The sequence below is a fragment of the Seriola lalandi genome, unplaced genomic scaffold (assembly GCF_002814215.2).
Source record: "Seriola lalandi dorsalis isolate HSWRI2012SDOR001 ecotype SW California unplaced genomic scaffold, Sedor1 jcf7180002054188, whole genome shotgun sequence".
NCBI lineage: Eukaryota > Metazoa > Chordata > Actinopteri > Carangiformes > Carangidae > Seriola > Seriola lalandi.
In genome coordinates, this window is record NW_019524741.1 from 832,115 (window position 1) to 854,110 (window position 21,996).

Sequence of the window (21,996 nt, forward strand, 5' to 3'; positions counted from 1 at the left end):
TTCTTATATCCGGCTCATTTCTCTCATCCCTAATAGCCTCAATTTCTATTTCCCATCATCATTTGAGGCAAAATCCTTCACTCGGAGTGGATAAAATAGAATTTCAAGGTATATTTACTTTACTTGAATATTATGCTTTAATGAGACCTTATAGTTTTACTTGATTTAAAATGGAAACATTGCACTTTTTTACTTCTGACACCACAAGTTACTTACTCTGCAGAGCAACTTTTTAAATATAAAATGTAGCAAAAGCTCAAGTCGCCCGGCAGCACAAGAGAACAAACAGCTAATTAAACAAACTGTATCTGAGCTGTGCTGTGTCTAAAAGGTTGTATCAGCATTCACAGGTAAATGCAGATACAACTGAGCGCTCTACAACACAAAAATAGGGGAGCCGCTTAGAGAATAAATGCTCTAACTGAGCTATAATTATATACACATAACTAGCTATCCAAGTGGTTTGTTGCAATTTGGTAAAGTATTGGGCATTTATGTTTGCATAAGCCATATTTGAGTTTTAAAGTAAACATCATCTTGTGCAAATGAAAGCTAAAATGATGTGGATTTACATATCTAAGATTACACTCTACGCACATTATGTGAACAGCGATTTAAGTGGATGGCAGGCAGCAGAAACATAAGATGAAAAAAGCATCATCTCAGAATCATCTCTGATTGAGAAACGAACACAGTTTGTGTACAGTGTTCATACTCACGCACCTGCTCCAGTGCATAGGTGTCTCTGGAGCAGGTGTCCAGGATGTGGACACCAAGGGAGACCCCGGGCAGCAAAGTACTGTCCTTATTGATTCTGTCTATAGCGAACAGCATGGCCTCCAGCCTCTGGATCCCTCTGTCCTCGTTCACACGGCCACACTCCTCCATCCCAGCACCTTTTTCATGCACAGGGAACAAGCCGCCGAGCACCAGGTCGCCCTCAATGCGGATCTCTCGGCGGGACTGAGGTGGGTCTCCGACAGAGAGCAAGACGCCCCGACACATCATGACCAAGACTAGAGCGGGAACGCGGGCCACCATGTTGGGCTCAGGGAAGCTTAGGATTGTCAAAATGTGAGGAGAGGCTTGACAGAGAGTGAAACAGAGGGAGGTGAGGGGTTGAGGGTGAAGGTCAGGGGTGAGGGGTTAAGGGTGAGGCGTACAGTGCGTGCTGGGGTTGAGTCAAGTGGCCGTGGATGCTTGGGTGGGTTCGTGGCCCATGAAACGGTCAGGGAGAGCTGAACTGGACCGCACATGGAGGGGCACACCATCTGGACATCAGTCCTGCTTGGAGAGAGGAGAGGAGGAGAGGATGGAGACATAACTCAGACACACGTGTCACAGAACAAATGACAAAGCTGTCAGAGGCTGCACGATGAAATACTTTTCCAAGTGTTACTATAAAGTATAAAGACAGCAAAGTAGACCTTTATTGGAGTTTTGGGACACTGTTAACAAGGGCTCAAAGTCGTTTCCACTTCACAGCCAAAGCCAGCCATGACTAAAAGGGATATGGAACTGTTTGGAGATTGTACCCCACTCTTCTCCAACATCCCCCTCCCTTACATCACCCTGTAAACTTTCTTCTTGAAAGTGTGTGTGTGTGTGTGTGTGTGTGTGTGTGTGTGTGTGCGTGCGTGCATGTGTGTGTGTGTTTGCCCCTGGTTGTATCAGGATTAGCCAGCTTAGATGGCTGGTTGATACATGAGCCCAGACTTCTCATGCCACAGATCAGAAAAGCTTCTCTAATCTGATCTCTGTTCCAACAATTCTCTGCTCGTCCATGAGTTTATACCCGTAAGTATGTGTGTATGTGTGTGTGTGTGCGCGCGCGCCTGTGTGTGTGTATTATCAGATTTATTGCTCCCCCTCTCGCCTGCATAATTACAGTGTGAGGACTGAATGCATTTTACCATGAAAGAAGCTAACTGACAACAATGAGGCCAACAACAGCTGATGTTGCTTATCATAGCTTACAACTCAATTAAAGCTATCACTCTGTGTTTTTACAGTTTCGTTCACTAACACACTCCACCTCTGCTACTGTCAGAGACCGTCTAAAATATTTCAGTAGACAACACAGCTAGAGAACTTGTAAACAAACATGGCGTGTCCCAGGTCAAGGGAGGTGATGCTGCTGTTTAAGCTTGAGATACTTGCTGGGACAGCGGGAAGAGGTGGGGTCAGGGTAACTTGTCGGGTGAGCTTTTGAGTGGCATGTCCTTTAGGATAGCAATGTTAGCCTGTCGGTTGGTCAGCCCTCCACTCTCATCCAGGCTGAAATATCTTCACAACCATTGGATGGATTGTCATGACTTCTGGCACAGATATACATGGTTTCCAGGGGATGAATCATAATGACTCTGGTGGTCCCCTGACTTTTCCTCTAACACCCCCATGAGGTTGCCATTAATGGTTCCGAGTGAAATGTCTCGAGAGCTATTGGATGGTTAGCCATGAAGTTTGGTACAGATATCCATGTCTCTCTCAAGGTGAATAGTAATAAATTGATCCTCAGACTTTTCATCCAGCAGCGCCATCAGGTCAAAATTTCTGTTTGTCCAGTACTTTGATTTACATACCTGCAAAACTAGTGCTTATTATCAAGCGTTACGGCTGTAGACTGTAGTCCAAACAGTCAAAGCCAAATCACTCCCCTTTTCATTCATTAGCTATTCTCTAAATAATCGACATTCAGTAGTGAGCAGTAATTTGAGTTTTTTGAAACTTACTTCTCATCGTCATTTTTGTATCATTTGAACACTCAAGTGAAATAACTCCTTTGTGCACTATATTTACAGTCAGTCATTTTATTGGAGTGTCTGAGTGATGCAAAAATGACAAGGTGATAAGAAGTTGCTTGACATTTGACTGTGCCTTGTTGTTCCTCATTCAATGATACTTTCACACATGTCCTATATGCTTTAACTTCCTGTTCCCAGGCCAAACAGTCAGTAATCAAATCCATGAGTGTCTTTAGAATCGGGCATCGAAAATCTTGGAGAAAAGCAAATGCGATATCATCATTGCCACATTTTAAGTACAACATTTAAGTTTAACAAACTTTATTGATTTTCATTATGTAAAGCTTGTGTTTGAATGATTAAATGAACTGGCTCCTCAGCCTTGCGAGAGACTCCAGAGCTGCAGCAGATCCACCAGAACAGCTTTAAGTGGCAACTGTAAAATTTCATTCTGCAAAACAGCTTTTGCTCAGACAGCTTTGTCTGTCAAAGGAGCAAAGTCCTGGAATTCGCTTCCTGATCACTTCAAATTCATTGCAAACGTCACAACATTCAAGAGAGCTACCAAATCCTGGTTGATTCAGCAACAAACCTGAACTCATGTCTAATTTTTTTTGTACCTTTGTTACTACTAAATGTTTCTTTTATTTTATTTTGGTGTGTTCACTTTACCTAATTTTTACCTCACTATTATAGTTTACTGTAGCTAGGTTAACACTAATTCTGTATTTTATTGAATCTTACTGCTGTACTCACTTTACCTCTTATTATTAACAAAAACCCTTCATAAACACTATTATACTTGCATCAGATAGCTGTTCAGTTTTAATTGTATGTATATTGTATCTGTCCATATCAAACAAACCATAAAGAAATAAATGATACCTAATTTCCACCCTGTATTAACATGCAGTCTGTATCTGGATATCTGGATAATGACATTATCATCATGGGCCTTTTCATTTACAGCTGGTTTTAATAAAGCGTTGCCACTATCTTGATTGTGCTTCTTCAAAATGTGGCCAAACTGTCCAGATTGAACTTCCACCTGGCTGACATCCAATTACAATGATCTCTAGTGGTCTCTCTTGGTCTATAATGGTGCATTATACACCATGCTTTAAAGCGCATTTCTTTTCTTATTTCTGATTCAAATGAGATATCCAGATGTATATGTATGTTTGGTGGAATGGCATATTAAAGTCAGTCTATCCCAGCCCTTGCTGCATTGCTGTTTTGACCTTTCTTTTCTCACAACTTCCACAACTTTTTTTTTATCATCTGTAAGAGATAATATATAACCTATTCCAACTCTAGTTTCCGTTTCTTTATGTGTTTATATCTTTTAAACTGTCTAGCTAATGCAAACTCTGTAAAAGCCCTAAGTAGGAAATAGCTTTCTTCTTATAAATTCTCTCATGTCTCCCTTGCACTTTCTTCAGTCCTCCGGAGAGATAAGACAGAAGCTGGAGGTTGACGTTTTGACTATGAAGATCAATCTAGACCAAGGATCTGGCTTGTAGTGAAATTTCTGTTGATTGCTGGCATCTCCGGCCTAAACCCTGGCTTGTGTGTGTGGAAGAGAGAGAGAGAGAGAGAGTGTGTATGTGTGTGTGTGCGTGCGTGCCTCCCATCTTTGGTGGGCAGGTAGGAGGATGAAAGCTTCTCTTAGATGCAGGCAGCTCAGATTTTTCTGCAGGCGGCTGCCATACCTTTACCACTCTGCTCTGTAATACGACACACACGTACAGACAAACACGCACACCCAGACAAACACGCACACCCAGACAAACACCCACACGCACACACACACACTCAGACAGACATACACGATCAAGCTCCACACACATGCACAAACGTACACCTCTGCTTCTCTGAGGGGTTGACCTAAAAGCAGACTATTTCTATGTCTTAGCTCCTCTCTCTCTCAACCAAAAGAGATCTGAATCAGGAGAATCAGGATATACGATAAATGCATGATAAATTATTATTATTGGAAGAACTGGAGTACCAACACACCCTATGAACCACAAGTAAAATTTGCACGACGTTCCCTAATATAGTCCTTTAAAGTCACTCTTGTCCCCCTTCAGTTTACTTCAAGAAGTGGTTCGCTGTAAAACTCCCACAGGAGACTACCTGACATTCATTTGATGGACATATAATTTAACTTAATGTCTGTTTTTGGGGAAGTACGTTGATGGTGTCTATGAAAGATTTATATCTATTCCCTAAGCTGTCACACATGCTCAATATGGGTGTGTCCCTAGTATGTGTGTTTATGCTTGGAAAGAAGAAAAAAAAGTAGATCCCTTTTAAATGATTTCCTTCCACTGAAATAGCTGGAGGACCTGGAAATGAACTCTTTAAACAAACTTACATCATTATTAGAGGCCACTTTGAAAATAACACAAAGGGGAACTTTGTAATGAGCTCACTTTTGAGGACAGCACTACAACAAGGTTGGAGATGTGTCTGTGCGTGTGTGTGTGTGCATTTGTGTACGAGCACATACTCATGGATGTGTGTGGTGTGGAATATAAAACTGTATATTTACGGAGCAGAGACTCTAACAACAGTTTTGCTGAATGCCTTACTTTGACAGTATGCTTTAATGCAATTGGCAGCTCTTGAAGTCAATTTCCCAGAAATGTGCCAAATAATATCTCCCAGCATTTCTACACTGTTCTCATGGTGTCCACTGAAAATGAATGTTTGCTTCATTATAACCTCTTGGAAAGTGCCCAAACCCAGCTTCCTGTCTCAAGAGCAACTGTGCAAGCAAAGCACACACTGTGAAACAGAAAACATTTCACTTTTTGTCCCTTCTTGCTTTATTACCAAAAATATTGCCAAGGACAGGACATTGTTCTTGGGTTAAGAACATTCTGCACACATTTTAAAGCTCATAGTATTTATGCATGTTGGGGCCTCATTATTATAAAGCAAGTAAACTACTGTTGATTCTCCAAAGCATGCCACAGCTTACATCGGCCTGATGAATGCATTTTTCTCTCCTTTCAGGGAGCCACCAGCTACAGATCATGTCAGTTCATGGTATATGGAAATCAGCATGCAGAGACTTTCTGTCCGTCAAGGTAACATTATCATCGCCTGGAATTTCAGTCTGAAGCATTAAAATAGGTGAGAAGCTCTAGCATCCAAGATTTGAGATTAAGCTTACAAACACCATCACATTCACGAGCTCTGCAGTCACGAAATCAAACCCAGACAACCATAGACACTGTAAAAGGATAATGTGAAATTCAAAAATCCTTTTGCATTTAAAGGTGTCAGTTTGCCAACCGCAGTGGTGAATAGCTTTTTATTTGTGCTGCGTGGTGCCTATGGTCTACTTACTGAATATCATGCTGTGGCCAGTATTTGCTTGATCATCGATATCATCGTTCTTCAATGATCTCATTTATAAATGAAAACATTTCCACTCAGTGTAGTGACATGTACCCCAAAATATTGTCTGTATAGTCTGCTGTATATGTGATAAAAAAGTCTCTGCTGACAGCTATGGCAAATCTGAAATACCCATACTGTAGTGTGAAATGAACTTGAGGGAGTAAACGCTGTATGTCATTTTTAAATCATGCAAATGCAGTTTAGTCCTTTAAAGAAATACTTCAATTTTTAGGAAGTATGTTTCTTTGCTTTTTTGCTGAGAGTTAGATGAAAGAATTGATACCACTCCCATATCTATCTGTTAGATATGAAGCTGAAGCCAGCATCCAGTTAGCTTAGCTTATCTCAAAGACTGGAAACAGGTGGAAACAGCAGCTTGGCTCTGTCAGTAATAGAAATTAGGCTACTAGCAACCTATAATTGAAGCATTATATCTTGTTAGTTTAATCCAAACAAACACCAACATGTAAAAAGGACAGGTTGTGGGGGGTATGTGCCAGACTCTTTCTTGGCCCGGTGCAGTGACCTCAGTGACTTCTTTGAGTCCAAACCAGACCACAGGAAGTCACTGCTTCAGGCCATGAAACATTCCAGCACGTAACCCCTCCTTTGGTTACCTTTGGACAGAGCCAAGCTAGCTGTTGTTTACCAATCTTTATTGTATATTAAGCTAAGTTAACCAGCTGCTAGAGAGTGGTATCAATCTGCTCTAACTTTTGACATTGAAATCAAAATGTCAAAGTATTCCCTTGTTTATCCTTCCTGAAATTTCAGTAATAAAGAACATTACATTTACATACAGTATATATTTAATTATCACACGTGTATGAAATAAATGTCTTACCTGAATAAAGAAGGATGGGAGCAGATGGCAGCTGGCACATGGCAACATCACTACAGACACCTATTAAAGAGAAATGGGGGACATAGTGTACATGAGGTGAGTAAACAAGAGCCAGAAAACAACCTGACTGTCAATAGAAGAAGAGGAGAGAGGATCAGATAGAGGAGGAGGCTGACTACTGACCTGTCTCCCTGGGAGCTATGATGCAGTGTAACATCTGACAGACAACCCCATTTCACCTCTGACCCTGCGCAACTCTGAAGTCAGTGAGTAGGCTGCACACGCTCCACCACACTCCTCTTTTTGCTTCTCATGTTTCATCCTCTGTTTCCTCCATGGCATCACCCCTGCATCCTTTTCCTTTGCCCCTCCTCTCTCTCTCTCCCACCCTCTCCTTACTGCTCCCCCACTCTCCCCATTTATTTCCACCTCCCTTACACCCTCCACAACCCTCGCTCTTCTCCTAACAGGCAGGGCTGCTGTGGATGACACGTATCCAGCTGAGAGCAGCCATGCAGGGTCGATGGACCGCACTACACTGAGAGGAGAGATAGCCCCACAACACAGCCCTGTGTGTGTGTGTGTGTGTGTGTGTGTTTCTGTGTTTTCTCTCATCTGTGTGTGTGTTCATGTGGGCGCTTGTTTATCTGTCTATTGTGCACCTCACAGAAGCACAGCTGCATCAGTGATGTGACTCTCACAGCATGGGGAGACACTGTATGTGCATGTGTGTGTGTTCTTTCATATTTTTTGTTGTTGTTATATAGCAAAAGAGAGATGGGAGGTGGGCTGTCAGAAGCTTTGCTTTTACAGAATAACAGACCCCTTACACATGCACGCTGTCAGAGGTTTATAAGTTAATTCAACCAATTGCTTTGTGTGTTCCTCTCACTTTTCCCCCTCTATTCTGCAGATTAAGGCCAAATAAGAACAGTGCAACTGGGAATGTGAACTGAAGGCACATGAATTGTGAAAGACGGCATTCAAAATGTGTGAAAAATGTACTTCTCTTCTGACCCCCACATAACAATTATGTGCATGTGCATGTGTACGTGGGTGTATGTGTGTTTAGACATAGCGTCACAGACTTCTGACAGTCTAACGGATGCAATGGGCTCTGACCATTAATTATTTACGAGGTGCGTTTTAGGCAGGAAAGACTGATGATCCATAAATAGGACAGAAAGATATCAAAAAACACAACTGCCAAACAACCAGCAAGACATGATGCACATCCCTCTGTCCTTTTAAAGCAAACATATCATATAACAATAAAAAAAAGAACTGTAGATTCTGTCCATTCATTGAAAGCAGAAAAAAATTACTGGGATTTAAATTTGATTAGATAATGTCGGAGCAACCATGCAACCAATCAAATGAAAACTTCTGATGATGGTGTATTTGTGTCAGGTGACGATGGCAAACTTGGGTTAAACCCCAGTCTATCACCTTTTACCAATCATAATCAATAATTGGCTCCTTTGATCTCAGATGACTATTGATGTTGCGTTCACACAGTCAGATAGAAAACGGCCTGTTCCTGTATTGATTAATCACTCCATTCTGTGACCTGTGTTAAGTTCAAAGGTTAAAGGCCGCATCATGTTAGAAACATAGAAATGGATTTCCTGGACCTTAAAGACAGCTGACATTGAAAAGATTAAACTGGACAACCATTGATCTTTACTTAACAAACAGAACTACAGTTCCAGTACAGTATACAGTACATTAGTTAAAGAAGTACATTTATAATAAAAATTGGATTAACCCATACAAGTAGTGGTGAGCCTCAGGGCCACACAGTCTAAACTGTGCTCTCATGTGCAGTGGGTACTCCAAAGGGATTCTCCACTAAAAGAGCTTTTAACCTTTGAGTACCACACAAAGTCTACAGTGAAGTGCTCAGCATTGTGGACTATTTTACACAGTAGATTTTACAGCAGTGAGACCTACAAAAAATGGTTTGGAACACAAGGACTATCAGTTAACTCTGAAACTGCTAAAATTGAAATGAATCAATAATGTTGAAGTTTTTTGGGGGCAGTTTTTTGCCTTTATTGTGATAGAGACAGTGAGAGAGGGACAGGAAAGGTGGGAGAGAGAGAGGGGATGACATGCAGTAAAGGGCCAGGGCTGGATTCAAACCTGAGCCACTGTGGAAAGGACTGAGCCCAAGTACTCGCTCTACCAGGTGAGCCACCGAGACCCCCCATGAATCCTAAATTTAGATAAAATGTTATTTTCATTCATTCATTTAAGTCATTCATCAAGACAAAACGCCAAACAACTGCTGGTTCCAGCCTCTCAAATATGTGGATTTTCTGCTTTTCTCTGTTTTATATCGTTCTAAATTGAATATGTTTGGGTTTAGGACTGTTGGTTCCACAAAACAGGGCTTCAGCTTGGGCACTTAGAAACTGTGATAGATATCTTTTTAAATGTTTTTCGGGGACTTTACAAACCAAAACATAATAATAATTGATTAATTAATCTCCAGCATTATACAAATAACTGTTAGTTGAGGCCGTAGATGTATCAACCATGTCTTCCCATTGAGTTTCAAGCAGGTGTCTCTGTCTTCATCTTTACTTTGTGTTTTTTCCTGAGTTTTGGTGGTCCACAACTCATCTGACATGGCCTGATTAAAAACGACTGTTCAGCCTAAAAGCAGACAAGGGTTGGGAAAATGTGTGAAAGCATTCATCAGATCCGCATTTCATCACTGTGGAGGGCGGCGGGCCTGTCAGAAGGAGAATTACCCCTCTGTGGATGGCATCTATCAACTTAACTGTCATGTAATGACCCTGGGAGTCATCGTGGAGCATCAGTCAACCTCGCCATGGCACGAGCGCTGCTGCATTCTACTTAATTCATGTTCACACCCTGCCAGTCTGTCTTCACTGCAGTCGATACATGAGTTGTACAGAGCGTCACAATGGACAGGTGGAGAGTAATGGAGAGTATTGACCACAGTATAACTCAGAAGAATAAATATAATTGGTTTGGACAGAGACACAAGACTTTTAGGTAGAAATAATGTTGGTTGGTTTTAGTCGTTTCAGGTTAGGTGGTCATGCGCGGAAAACCAATTACTGCAGTCATCAGAGTTTAAATGATGTACTAACTTTTTGATTTGCTCCCCCACATTAGCCCAGGATTTGTTGGGAGAGTGATTACTCTCAATGAAGCCAAACAGTCTGCACATAGTCTACTGTTGTGGAACTTCATATTAAGAATCGCATTATTTGTTATTTGGTATTTTCAAAAAGGATGTATGTGGTATGCGTGCAATGTGTTTCCTGATCTGTGGCAAAAAAGAAGAAGAACAACAAAAACCATGACAACCCTATATTACTATAGAAGGTTGTCAGTACTAAATTGTAAGTTGACTGAATCAGGCAAAGCCACACTTTAACAGAAGTTATGTTTACTAAACTTTTTAGGAAATTAGCAAGATTGACAGTTGCATAAATGAATTATACCAATGCTTGTGATTATTCGGAATTTAAATTGATCGTGTGATAATTGACTGATAATCGTTTTGCCTGGCTAAAACCCAAGATAGTCTGAAAGTGAGAGATATATAATAATAATAATGATGCTAGTGGTAATTCAAACTTTTTGCAAAATGCTGTATACTCTATGACTTATTAATTATTTCACAGTGACATTCACAGCACACATGCAGCTCTCAAATGTGAGGCAGATGCCCACACAGCAGAGAGCAAGGGAAAACAGTCCAGTTGGATTGAGAGGGTTCGACCTGTGCTGAATATCCAGGGTAGAGAAAGATTGCCAAGGCTATTGTGCCTGTAATGCAACCAGAGAGGGGTTTAAATCACTGGAGAACACTGTGCATTGTGAAATTACTTTTTAAATGCATGGGAACTCTGTTATTTTAGGTTGTAAGTATACTTTCTGTTTATGAGTAACACTTGTTTTACTTTTTTCCCTCTTGATTAGGAACATATGTGGTATGCAGCAATGATTTGTTTTTCTTTTGAATGTGAACGTCAACTGCCGGAAGGATTTATTTGTGTTGGATATTATTGTTTGTCATGTAATCCCCTGTGTGATGGGCCATTTCAGTGATTATGACACAAAAATAAACAAATTCATTCATTAATTCATGCAACAATCATTTAGTATTTCAATTGCAATGGATAAAACAATTTAACATGCGACAGTACTGACCTTTGGCATGTCTGGGATAAGGATGTAGACCCCTACACTGGTATGTGCAATATCCACTGTTTTAGTGATGTGCCTTGGGCCTGAAGCATTGGGTCAAAAATATACCAAATGGGGATGTAACTGAAGACCCTAACCCTCCATTTGGTTGGTTTAATATCACATGTTAATTCACAAAAGTTAAAAAAAGCTCCATCACCGCCAAATAGCATATGAAACACCAGAACTCACCTACATTTGTATTGTTCTTTTCTATTTTGCAACTCCGCCAGATCATTATCACACTGAGCTGACAAAATCCTAAATCATTAGCTGTGTCAGCTGTTGCACCACATCAGTTAAAACAGCTGTCATCAGGTATAGAACAGCAAACTTCAAAATTTGAACAGACATTTAAAGAAGTTGTGAATTACCTACTCCCTGTCACTTTTGGGATGACACTTTGTATTGATAGTAGCCACCGCATGACCAATAAACCACCTTTCACTATCTATCCCTCACACACGTTGCTTCCCTCCTCAAGCTCATCATTTATTAAAGAGTCTGATCTTTCTCTGAGACACACCATCACAGCTGTACATCCCACTGCCCTTTCACTGCCTCATCCCCAGAGTGTACATGTATGTGTGTGTGAATGTCTGTGCATGTAGGGAAAGGGGGGGATGTCAGTGAACAGACAGTCGAGTGCTAACACTGTGTGTATACGTGTGTGCTGCTAAGTGTGTGTGTGTGTGTGTGTGTGTGCGCGAGGCTCAGTGTGTGTTGTGACTGTTGTTGCTGATGAGAGTTGAGCTGTGGGAAGCAGCAGTGATTTCCAGACTCTTCCCTGTTCGTTCACTAGAGCATAACAGTGTGAGAAACATGTGGAGCAGAGCAACAGTAGTTTTACAAAAACTTGAAAAGCAAAACAGAAGAACTTAGGCATTCATTTGAATCTTGTAGTGCATATAAATCGGAAATATCAGTTATATTTCAGAATTGAGATTAACAGGCTTTAAAGCAATTCAATTTCAATTTCGGTTGCATGGCTTGATCAGTGTCTGTACATCTGATTCTGCCAAGGTTAACATGGAGATCTATTGCAGGATAGCTACAATAGACCACAAATACCTGTTGCTGTAAATGAAAATGAGGATTGAAATCCTACCAGCAATCTTACATGTAAATAACAATATCAATCATTTTTCATGCCTTGGTGAAAATATTGTAACCCTTAACTGTGTCACTGAGTTACTTACACGTAATGGGGATGTTCCTTAGCTCTAAGTTCATTCCCCCTATGTTTGGTTCAAATGGCTGGTTAAAAGGTTCAAATGTTCAATTTAATCATCCATCCAATCATCCAACACTGATTCGGCCACATTTTTAAATATGTGAATATGTGAAATCCTGGAATTGCCCCTGCACTAATGACCAAAACACAGGAAATAAATACCAACACAAGAAATACATAAATAAAAACATCACAAAACTATATTCCAAAATGAAAAAGGCTACATAAATGTTCCCACAAACTTGTCTGGTTAGGAATAGCAACAGTACCTTTTCTGTCTAAACTCTTTGACTCTTTCTCGCTTTTTTCTTCGAAGTCTCGACTACGGCAAAGTACTTAAGTCACTGTTTTTAAGAATATGTCACTCTAAATGATTTCATAATTGCTGTTTTACATCGTACTAAGTATTCCTGGGAAACATCTGAATATAACTTTATAGAGATGCTAACTTTTTTAACTGAAAACAGGACTTAAAAGAAAAAAGATTGGTTAAAATCAAAGCAGCAGAGGCAAAGATATGCTCATCTTGGATCCACAATTTGGTAGGTGAGTTTTCATGCAATTTTTATTTTTCATAACCATTTTTTTTTGGTTTTGAGCAAGTTATCATTATTATTATTACATATTTTGAGGAATATATCTGTTTATTATAATCGGTTCAGTTGTTGTTTGTGAGAAGTAATTGTTTTGGAGTTACCTACCTGTTTTATTAGTGTGTTAGACTCCTCTTGACTCTACTGAGATTAGATCCCATGTTTCCGTCCCCTGGTCTGCAGCGTTGGTGAACACATGAAACCAGAAAGAATAGACTGAAAAAGGGAAATTCATTATTTATTTTTATGCTCTATGCGGCGTGACCATTCTAAGCATATTAATGTGATTAATACTTTGCATGTATTATAAAAGATGGTTTACAAAGAGTTAAATCAGTCAAGTTACTTTAAAATGAATTCAGCACCATGGACAGCAACATTAAGAAGCTCTTAAACACCGTCCTTGGGAACGTTTGTAGAGCGTCAGAAGTATTTCTATATAGAAACACTGTTAGTAAAATAGGGCACAGATGAACCAGTGGAAACTCAGTGTCAGTGTCGAAAGTTATCAGAAAATGGATAAAATGTTCTTGCAAAACATTTAAAATGCTCCACAGATTTTAAATATATAATGTTACAAATAATTTATTATTAATAAACAATACAGTAACAAATTACAGTGATAAATTATTCTTAATTAATTATGTGCACATTGTGGACTAAGGACTTATGAATATTCATGTATTCAGCAGTATATTTAGACACATTCTGTTGAATGTGTGTTATACAAAAGTACAGATTAAAGCCAGTTGGTGTGAAGAGTGTAAAATATTTATACTTTGGCAACTCCAGTGGCAGACAGCACTGCCCAGCAGCACCAGCATCACTGGGCTGAAGGCAGCACACAGATTACACCAGGTTTGATAGAGACCTGTTCTATCAGAACAATTTGATGATTTGATTTGATGAAAGATGTAGATCCTACACATAGAGGCTTTATGGTAAGTACAAGCTCCGATGTCATTTTCAAGGGAGGATGTTTATATTGCAAATTTCATTATATTCAATATATTGAATTCTATGTGCTTTACATTAAAAAGGCTTAAACAATGTTTGAATTTATTACCGTACAATACTACTTCAATACACTTTGTAGAATCAACAATGCAAAATTAGAACTTAAATTACGCTTCCGCAAGTAACAACATTATCACACTTTTTAAAACATATTAAGCAAACTATCAAAAAGTAGTATGTAGATTCAAGCACTATACTGTACTTCAGAAAATATACCACAGTACAGCTTATGTCTGGTACATCTACTGTCAATCTAGTTTTTATAAATGCACTTACAGCATATTAATGACTACCAAACTATAACTTTACATCACAGTACATGAAAGGACATAAGAAGTACTATAAATGCATTATAACACATTTCTAAGGCAATTCATATACTAAAAATATACTTCAGCAGATCACTGAATTACCATGCCACTGACTCACAGGAGGTACAATATGCTCTGTGTATATCATCAACAAAGCCTTGATGAAGAAGTCTATGCTCTACCTGTAACACGTCCCAGGATAGACTCTCCTCAGATCAGAATGTGAAAACTAAAGCTCTACCTGTGGCCACATCCAAAAAAAAAAGAAAGATGCAAAATAGACAGAAGCTCTTCTCATACCACTCATCTACTATTAACTACCCTGAACAAAATCTTTTGAAATATGAAACAGTCCCCCCCTGTAAGCATGAAAGGTTTCTGTAAAAGGTTCGTGGGTTTGTCCTTCACGGAGCATGGTGCCTGAGGTAGACTGGAGTTTGTGTTGGTTAAGATCATTTCCAATAGCGACAAAATGTCCACAGAACTTCAGAAACCACTCTTGCAGCATAATCCACTTTTTTTTTTCTTGCTCTCTATCCTTACTCTCAGTACTTACTGTATGTGGTTGAACACACTTTAATCTTAGTCCTTATGCATAATCCTTTCACTGTTACGAGCAGGTGTGTTTGCACATGTTAGAGTGCCTCAGAGGGCAAATGGATGGAGAGCAGAGAAGTGGATTATGCTGCAAGTGTGACGTCAGAAATTTCTATGGATATTTTGATTCGTTTTTTTACCCTTTGAAAACTGGTCTGTATTGGATTTAACTGCAACTGACTGAATTCTAGTTGACCATAGCCACCACTGTGCTTCATCTATGATAAAACAACAAACTTTTTACAACTACTTTTCAGGCTAATAGTGGCTGAGTATTTGATATTCAAAAGACAGATTTTGTAGGACATCTTTTTCCGGAGAGCTGCCTTTCACAGAAACACATGGCATTAACACAGAAATGTTTTTTTTCATTTTTTTTATTGCATTACCCCAGACCTGACTGTATTTCTTCCTTCCAAATCTTTAATTCTATGACGGGGATTTGAATTTAGGCTATATGAAATGAATAAGACATTGAAGTATCAGGAAAACCAGATTCTACAATCAGCATTGCTTGTACACCCAGATGTGTCACAGCACACACATATCCACACGTAACTCCTCTGCCAATTCACATATCTTTCAAAACCAGAGGGCATCACTGTTGCTTTTTTGATGCACTGTGCTAGTACACTGCTAACGAGGAGGTTCTGTGCTGCATGCAGTCCAGAGAGTGTGGTGCTGTGTGGAAGCTACAAGGCACACACATGCACACAAAGATGCACAAACACAAGCTCATGTAAGCACATTTACCAGCAAGAAAATGCTGAAACCCAAGGCCAAATCCATTCACTGACGGACAATTGTCCCCTGACTCGCACAAAGATGCACATTCTCCAAACACACGTGCACCCTCACAAACACAAACACACCTATATGGAGAAGCATGTATGCATGTCTATAAGATTTAACAAGGCCACCGAATGCCCACCCACACTTGCGACCCCCTTCTACACCATGTTTGACCCTCCACTGCACACCAACACACACACACACACACACAGACACTGTCTGATGTACAAACTGTACACACTGTAAGTGTGAACGCACACGTATGAAATTACTCTAATTATGCAACAAGTTAGACACACACAAGCAATCTGCATACACACACCAACATGTTGCGTTGTGTCAGTAAAAGACACAGGCAAACCTATGTAATATAGAAAGATTTCAAAATTGAAACACACAGACACACATGTGCATGTATAAATATATGCTGACCCCACCCCTAAAAAAATTGTGCAAATTCTGCATTATTCAGTGCTTTCACTCCTTACTGCCACATGACATCATTATTATTATTATTATCATTATTATTATTATTATTATTATTATTATTGTTATTATTACTTGCATGTCTGCTATGGGACCAGCATTTCATACATCTAGCAGCACAAGCACTGCCCACCCCTCCTCTGAGTAAATGTTTGTTCTTTCACTCCTCTCTAATAGAGCACATAAAGAATAAGAGTTCATTTAAAATTCTCATTATTCTTACTGTAGCAATCCAATCTTCTGATGTTGATATCGCAATTCCAATACCGTTGTAGACATAGTAAGTAATAATCACAGAGGGAAATAGCTCCATGATTTTATAAGATCATGTACGATATAATTCTAGTTCCACTTTTCAGTGCCAGTACATCAATCCAATAAAACAGGAACGTGATCTTATCCCTGTCTGCTGCTTGTAATTTCGGCAAAGTTTCCCATTTTAATTTAGGAAAAGAGAAACAAGCGCCATTAACAACAAGTCGAAGTTATTTATTGGCTTAGAACTGTGTAGAAAAACTAAGGTCACTCTGTGCTCACTGTTGACTGTTATACAGACACACCTGCTCTACAGGAATACAGCAAGAGCCTCGATTCTTCCCTTGTCTCCAGAAAGCATCATGTTATTTTGACTTGGAGTGCAAGGTAAAATCATTTTGGGGAGGAACTACATGTGGGTTATATGCAGAAATATGTTCATCTATTAACTAAGTTCAAGTTCTCTCACACCTTTAAGCTCGACTGTCAGTGAAAAAGGTAAAACTGCAGGGACATCAGTCAGACGAACATCTGATGTGAATGTAGACATTTTTATTCCTGCTGTACCTTCAGTACAGGTCCACGCGCCACTGGTGACGAGTGGTTGTTTAGAGGCGAACGGAAAGTCATTCTACTGATAAACAGTGACCAGATCCAGTGATCAGATCCACCTGTATGCCTGTTTCCAGAGACGCACTACCCACCCATCTTTTCCCCAGGAAGCTTAAAGCCTTGGTGCGGTCTGCCTGAGCCCAAATAACTTCTCCACGCAGCGTAATATACGCAGCTGCAGATACTCTTTGTTTCACCTTCTGTATCTTTATCATGCATCTGCTGCAGAGATTAGCTACCAGGGCTTTTTTTTGTCTTTATCACAAACCGCGATCTGTAGGAGCATTAAAATGAACACACAGGAACCAGGTTTATGCAGCACAACTGGGTGTTTAAATCCTGCGCAAAGTTCAAAGCAAATTGCTCAGCACCGTAGGATTGGCTGACGCGCGCTCGAACGGTCCCGGACTGACAATTTTTCACTGCACTCTGTCGCCTAACCCGTAATCTAAGACTGCAACACATTTACCCACTAGTAAGGAACATGTTATATTTGACCTACCTTGACGAGTTGGATCCTTCAAAGGTTGCGCACAAATCTTAAGCTGCTGGAAGTTTGACTTAGTCTACTCCTGATCCCTCGGAGGAGTCGCACTGAGAGAGAGGATGGGCGCCACTGCTCTGCCCGCCAGCTTCGTTTGTGTGTGTGTGTGTGTGTGTGTGTGTGTGTGTGTGTGGTGTGTGTGTGTGTAAGTGTGTGAGTGCGCGTGCACGTGACAGAGAGCAACAGAGAGAGAGAGAGGGAGAGGGAGAGAGATGGAGAGGGAAACAACAGACGTGGAGAGCTGTAGCCCCTTGCCAAAGGATGCTTCAGTCTCCTAGCAACAACAATCGATCTGGCAAGGAGACATTTTTATTGGATAAAAAGAAAACTTAGCCATTCACCCCCCTTAGCACATGTTTACCACTCAGAATAACAACTCCAGCTTTACTGAGTGAAGAGAGAGAGAGTGAGAAAGAGAAGGAAGAGAGAGAGAGAGAGAGAGAGAGGGAGAGAGAGAGAGACGCTCCCAGATTAATGTTTTACATGTGTGTTAGAGGTGCAGGATGATGTACACAATTCATTTACATCTGTCTGTCCTAGTGAACTGACTCAAAACATATATGGAGAAGCAGAGAGATTCACATTGCGTAATTTTTTCTTTTATTCCATGCAAGCTCCATCAATGTTTCAACACAGGATTAGACTCTATAATGACAGTGGCAAAGAAAAACTGGGAGAGGAGCACTAAACATGCTGTCCATGCCTCATCTTGTTCAGGCGTATTTGAAAAATCTGGCATTGACTGCACGGTTCAGCGGCTGATATGTAGCACATAAAGGCCTAAAGACCTTCACAGCTGTGACTAGAAGTCTGCATCTAAAGTCTTTATCATACATCACAAACATGATGCATGATATATGGCAACCACACACAAACACACACTCACACACACACACACACACACACATGCTGTATTTTCTACAAGTTAGGTGTCTCTCTATCTGTCTCCCCCTATTCTTCCATCATGAGGGCAAAAACAGTGGCACTCAGTGGTGCATGTGTGTTTGTGTAGGGGTGCATGTGCATGTACACACACATATGTGCATCTGTAGTTGTTTGTATGATTATGCACATGGAGTCATTAGAATGCAAGTATGCAAGTGTGCAGCTCCTATTGAACAGAAAATCCTCTTCACGCATGATTGAGTCACAGTGCGTCCTCCCTCTCTCTCTCTCTAATCAACACAAATTCACACACAAATACACTGCAACACACATGCACGTGTGCACACACACAAACACACACACACACAAACACACGCACAGAGGCACTCAGTCTAGAGGCCTGATTTCTGTATTGTAAAGTTAGTCAAGTGCATAGAGATACACTGTCAGAGGGCTTGCTTAAAGCAGTTTTTGATTGCAGTTACAGGCCACAGCACGTTGTTTGGCTGTTTTATATGCAGATGTATGATGACAGGACGGTGAAGTTTCTGACTCATATGTTTTCCATGTATGTTTGTGTGTGACACCATATGGCATGAGAAAACTGTCTCTGAGGATAAGCTTCGGATGGGTAGAGATTGATTAGTTGACTGAAGATGTAGGGCTAAGAGCATCCACTTCACACCTCTGTGACACACATGCATGCACGGGCATGAGGTGGTAAGTGAACACACACACTCACACAGAAACACACACACATAGACACACACACACCAGTGCCCAGTGTCAGTCACAGCTTTCCCGGACTTCATCCCTCATCCCTGCCGCTCGAGCTGGGAGATGCTGGCTGCTCTAATAAAGGCCTCATTGTCTGCATGGCATGCATATATGCAGAAAGCCCAGAAAGCCAGCTTTGTCCCATAAGGGTCCCTCAGCGAGAGAGCTTTGTGCTCGGCCTTTCCCCATAGACCAACAGCCGAAAAGCAGAAAGAAAGAAAGAAAGAACGAAAGAAAGAAAGAAAGGTAAAAATGACTGAGGTTGAGAAATAGATGCCAGTGTGATAGATGGTAAATTGGACCAGCTGAAGCTCACTATATGAAAACATCTACAGGCCTTTGTGTGTGTTTGTGTGTTTGTGTATATATATGTGTGTGTGTGTTTGTTTGAAAAACTTGAGTGCAGGAATTCAACGTTTTGCCTCATCATGCTGAACTGCTCCAGCTAATGCAGCAGGAAGTGGGTCCACTGGGATTATGTTTCCTTCTTCTTTGATTCCACACAGATTGTTTGTGTCCCCGCTCTAATAGAATTATCCATGCTTCATTTCCCATGGTCTTCTGTCCTGTCTTGGCCTTGTGATGGATGGAGCTTCACACAGAGGAGTGAGTGTGCTTAGAAGTGTGCCCAGTGTTGGTCAGACAACGGGGCTAGTTACAACCACAAGCTTCCATTTGCTTTGGTCAGTGTGGTCACTTGTGATGTGGCCAAGTGGACAAAGGGGCTTCTAATAATGTGCAGTTTTGAGCCGTCGTGACAATAATACTATTTTATAATAATAATACAATTTTAGGTCATTTCTATTTGACACTAGTTGAATTCTTGAAGTTGTCTTAAGACAAATGTCAAGATTCAAGCGTGTGTGTTTGTGTCATAGACCAGATTTAGGGTCACATAAAACAACATACTTAATGCAGGATGGCTTTGTCTAACAAGGGACAAAATTCCTAATTTTGTTTCACTGCAGTTGCATTAAGCACAAGATAAAGTTGTTTTTATTAAGTAAGGTGAAGGGTTCTTCAGATACATTTCAATGGGCACACACCAGATGGGAGAGTTGAACACTCAGGGGACCATCTTAACCAAGCGCTGAATTTCCCTTCTACAATGGATTTAGATCTACTTAATACATATCTGAAAAATATAATATAGTGAACGCCTGTTTTCAGAGAGTCGGACCACACTGCACCAAATCCACTGGCTGCATAAAGTATTAAGTTATTGCTGTACCGTTCCTACACAAATAGACAGTGTGACTAGTTAGTTCAATAGAAACCATGTCATTAATAACCCTGGTATTTTTTCACTGTAAAACGATCATCTATAATCTCTTATGAAATTAAAATGATTTTAACAAATAGCTAAAATAGAGCATCCATAGACTGGACAGTGTATGAGAATAGCAGAGACGTCATCGTGGTTTGATGCTCTACAAAAGTCGGCCAGTGTAGCTGGCAATTGAAAACAATGACTATATTTGGAAATTAAGTGTGATGCATATCAAATTTGCCCCAAATGTGTTTAATATGCCTAAGTAAAAGCATGTGAGTGTGTGTTTGCGTGTTTGTGTGTGTGAATATCATATGGCTGGTAATGCTGTTTTGGGCTGTTTATAGGTCCTAACGGGGGGTTGGTCTCTAATTATCTTGGTTACAGAGGCATGGCCAACAGACTGCGGGCCATATACACTTCACAGGACACGCACTGACCTGTCTCATGTTCGTCTGCTTGCCAATACAACACACACATACACACGCATACACAAAAAAACTTATACGAGGTTACTGGGCAGTGACTCATCTCACACACCCTCTGTTCACAGTGTTTATTTTATGTCATATAAGATCAGTGGGACAAATTATTGTTTTGGATACTTTTCAGACACTAGTTTTTTGTAACATGTTTTAGGGCTCAATTACTTTTGTTTATAACAAAAAAATCACATGAACAAACAATGAAAAAACACACGCAATGTCTATAAAGAAAGTGTTGCACAAACATTCTGTAATTTCTTTGACACAAATTTATGAGCTAACTTGCATTTCCCCAGTTTTTATCTTCACTCATGAGAAGTGTTTTCTGAGATTTCCTTGCACAAGTATCTCACCTACTGTGTTACTTCTGAAACAACAACCTTTGGATGTGTGGGGCCAAAAAAAAAAAAAAAAATGTGGATGAAAATTACTGTATAGTGTTGACTTTATTTTTTGGAAATCAGAAAAAAAATGTATCAAATTTTGCTTAACGCATGCAAATGCAGAAACACTCCAGGTGTGTTTGAATGTATATGCACATGTGCACACACACAAACAGGCTGTGTGCAGTATCTGATTTGGCCTCTCCTCTGAGCTTTCTCACCATGACCACAATTCATTAGTAATTGACCGCAGCAGCCTCACTCATTAAACATTAACAGGCTACTGGTGAATAATTGATTAATGATATGAGGCGATCTGCAGCAGCATTCTGACAATAAGAGCGCATAGATGAGAGGAAGGAGAGGCCGAATCAATGCAACGCAAAGCAGAGGCCCTGACACGACACACACACACACACACACACACACACACACACACAAACACACACACACATGCACACACACGCACACACACACACACACACAAACTCCACTCTCTCACAATTCAGTCAACTCACTGATC

The 21,996-nt window shown here is 40.3% G+C and overlaps 1 protein-coding gene across 1 annotated transcript in view; it reads right to left on the reverse strand.

Moving 5' to 3' along the window:
• The window catches only part of grm3 (glutamate receptor, metabotropic 3), a 39,245-nt gene extending 21,506 nt beyond the window's left edge, over positions 1-17,739 (reverse strand). Inside the window, exons 1-4 of the mRNA XM_023403859.2 lie at positions 17,632-17,739; positions 13,168-13,236; positions 7,003-7,062; positions 724-1,284 (exon numbers count right to left, since the gene is read on the reverse strand). Coding sequence (XP_023259627.1) covers positions 724-1,041 — 318 coding nt within the window. The 5' untranslated portion in view covers positions 1,042-1,284; positions 7,003-7,062; positions 13,168-13,236; positions 17,632-17,739. The remainder of the gene's footprint in view (positions 1-723; positions 1,285-7,002; positions 7,063-13,167; positions 13,237-17,631) is intronic.
• Positions 17,740-21,996: the final 4,257 nt, after the last annotated feature.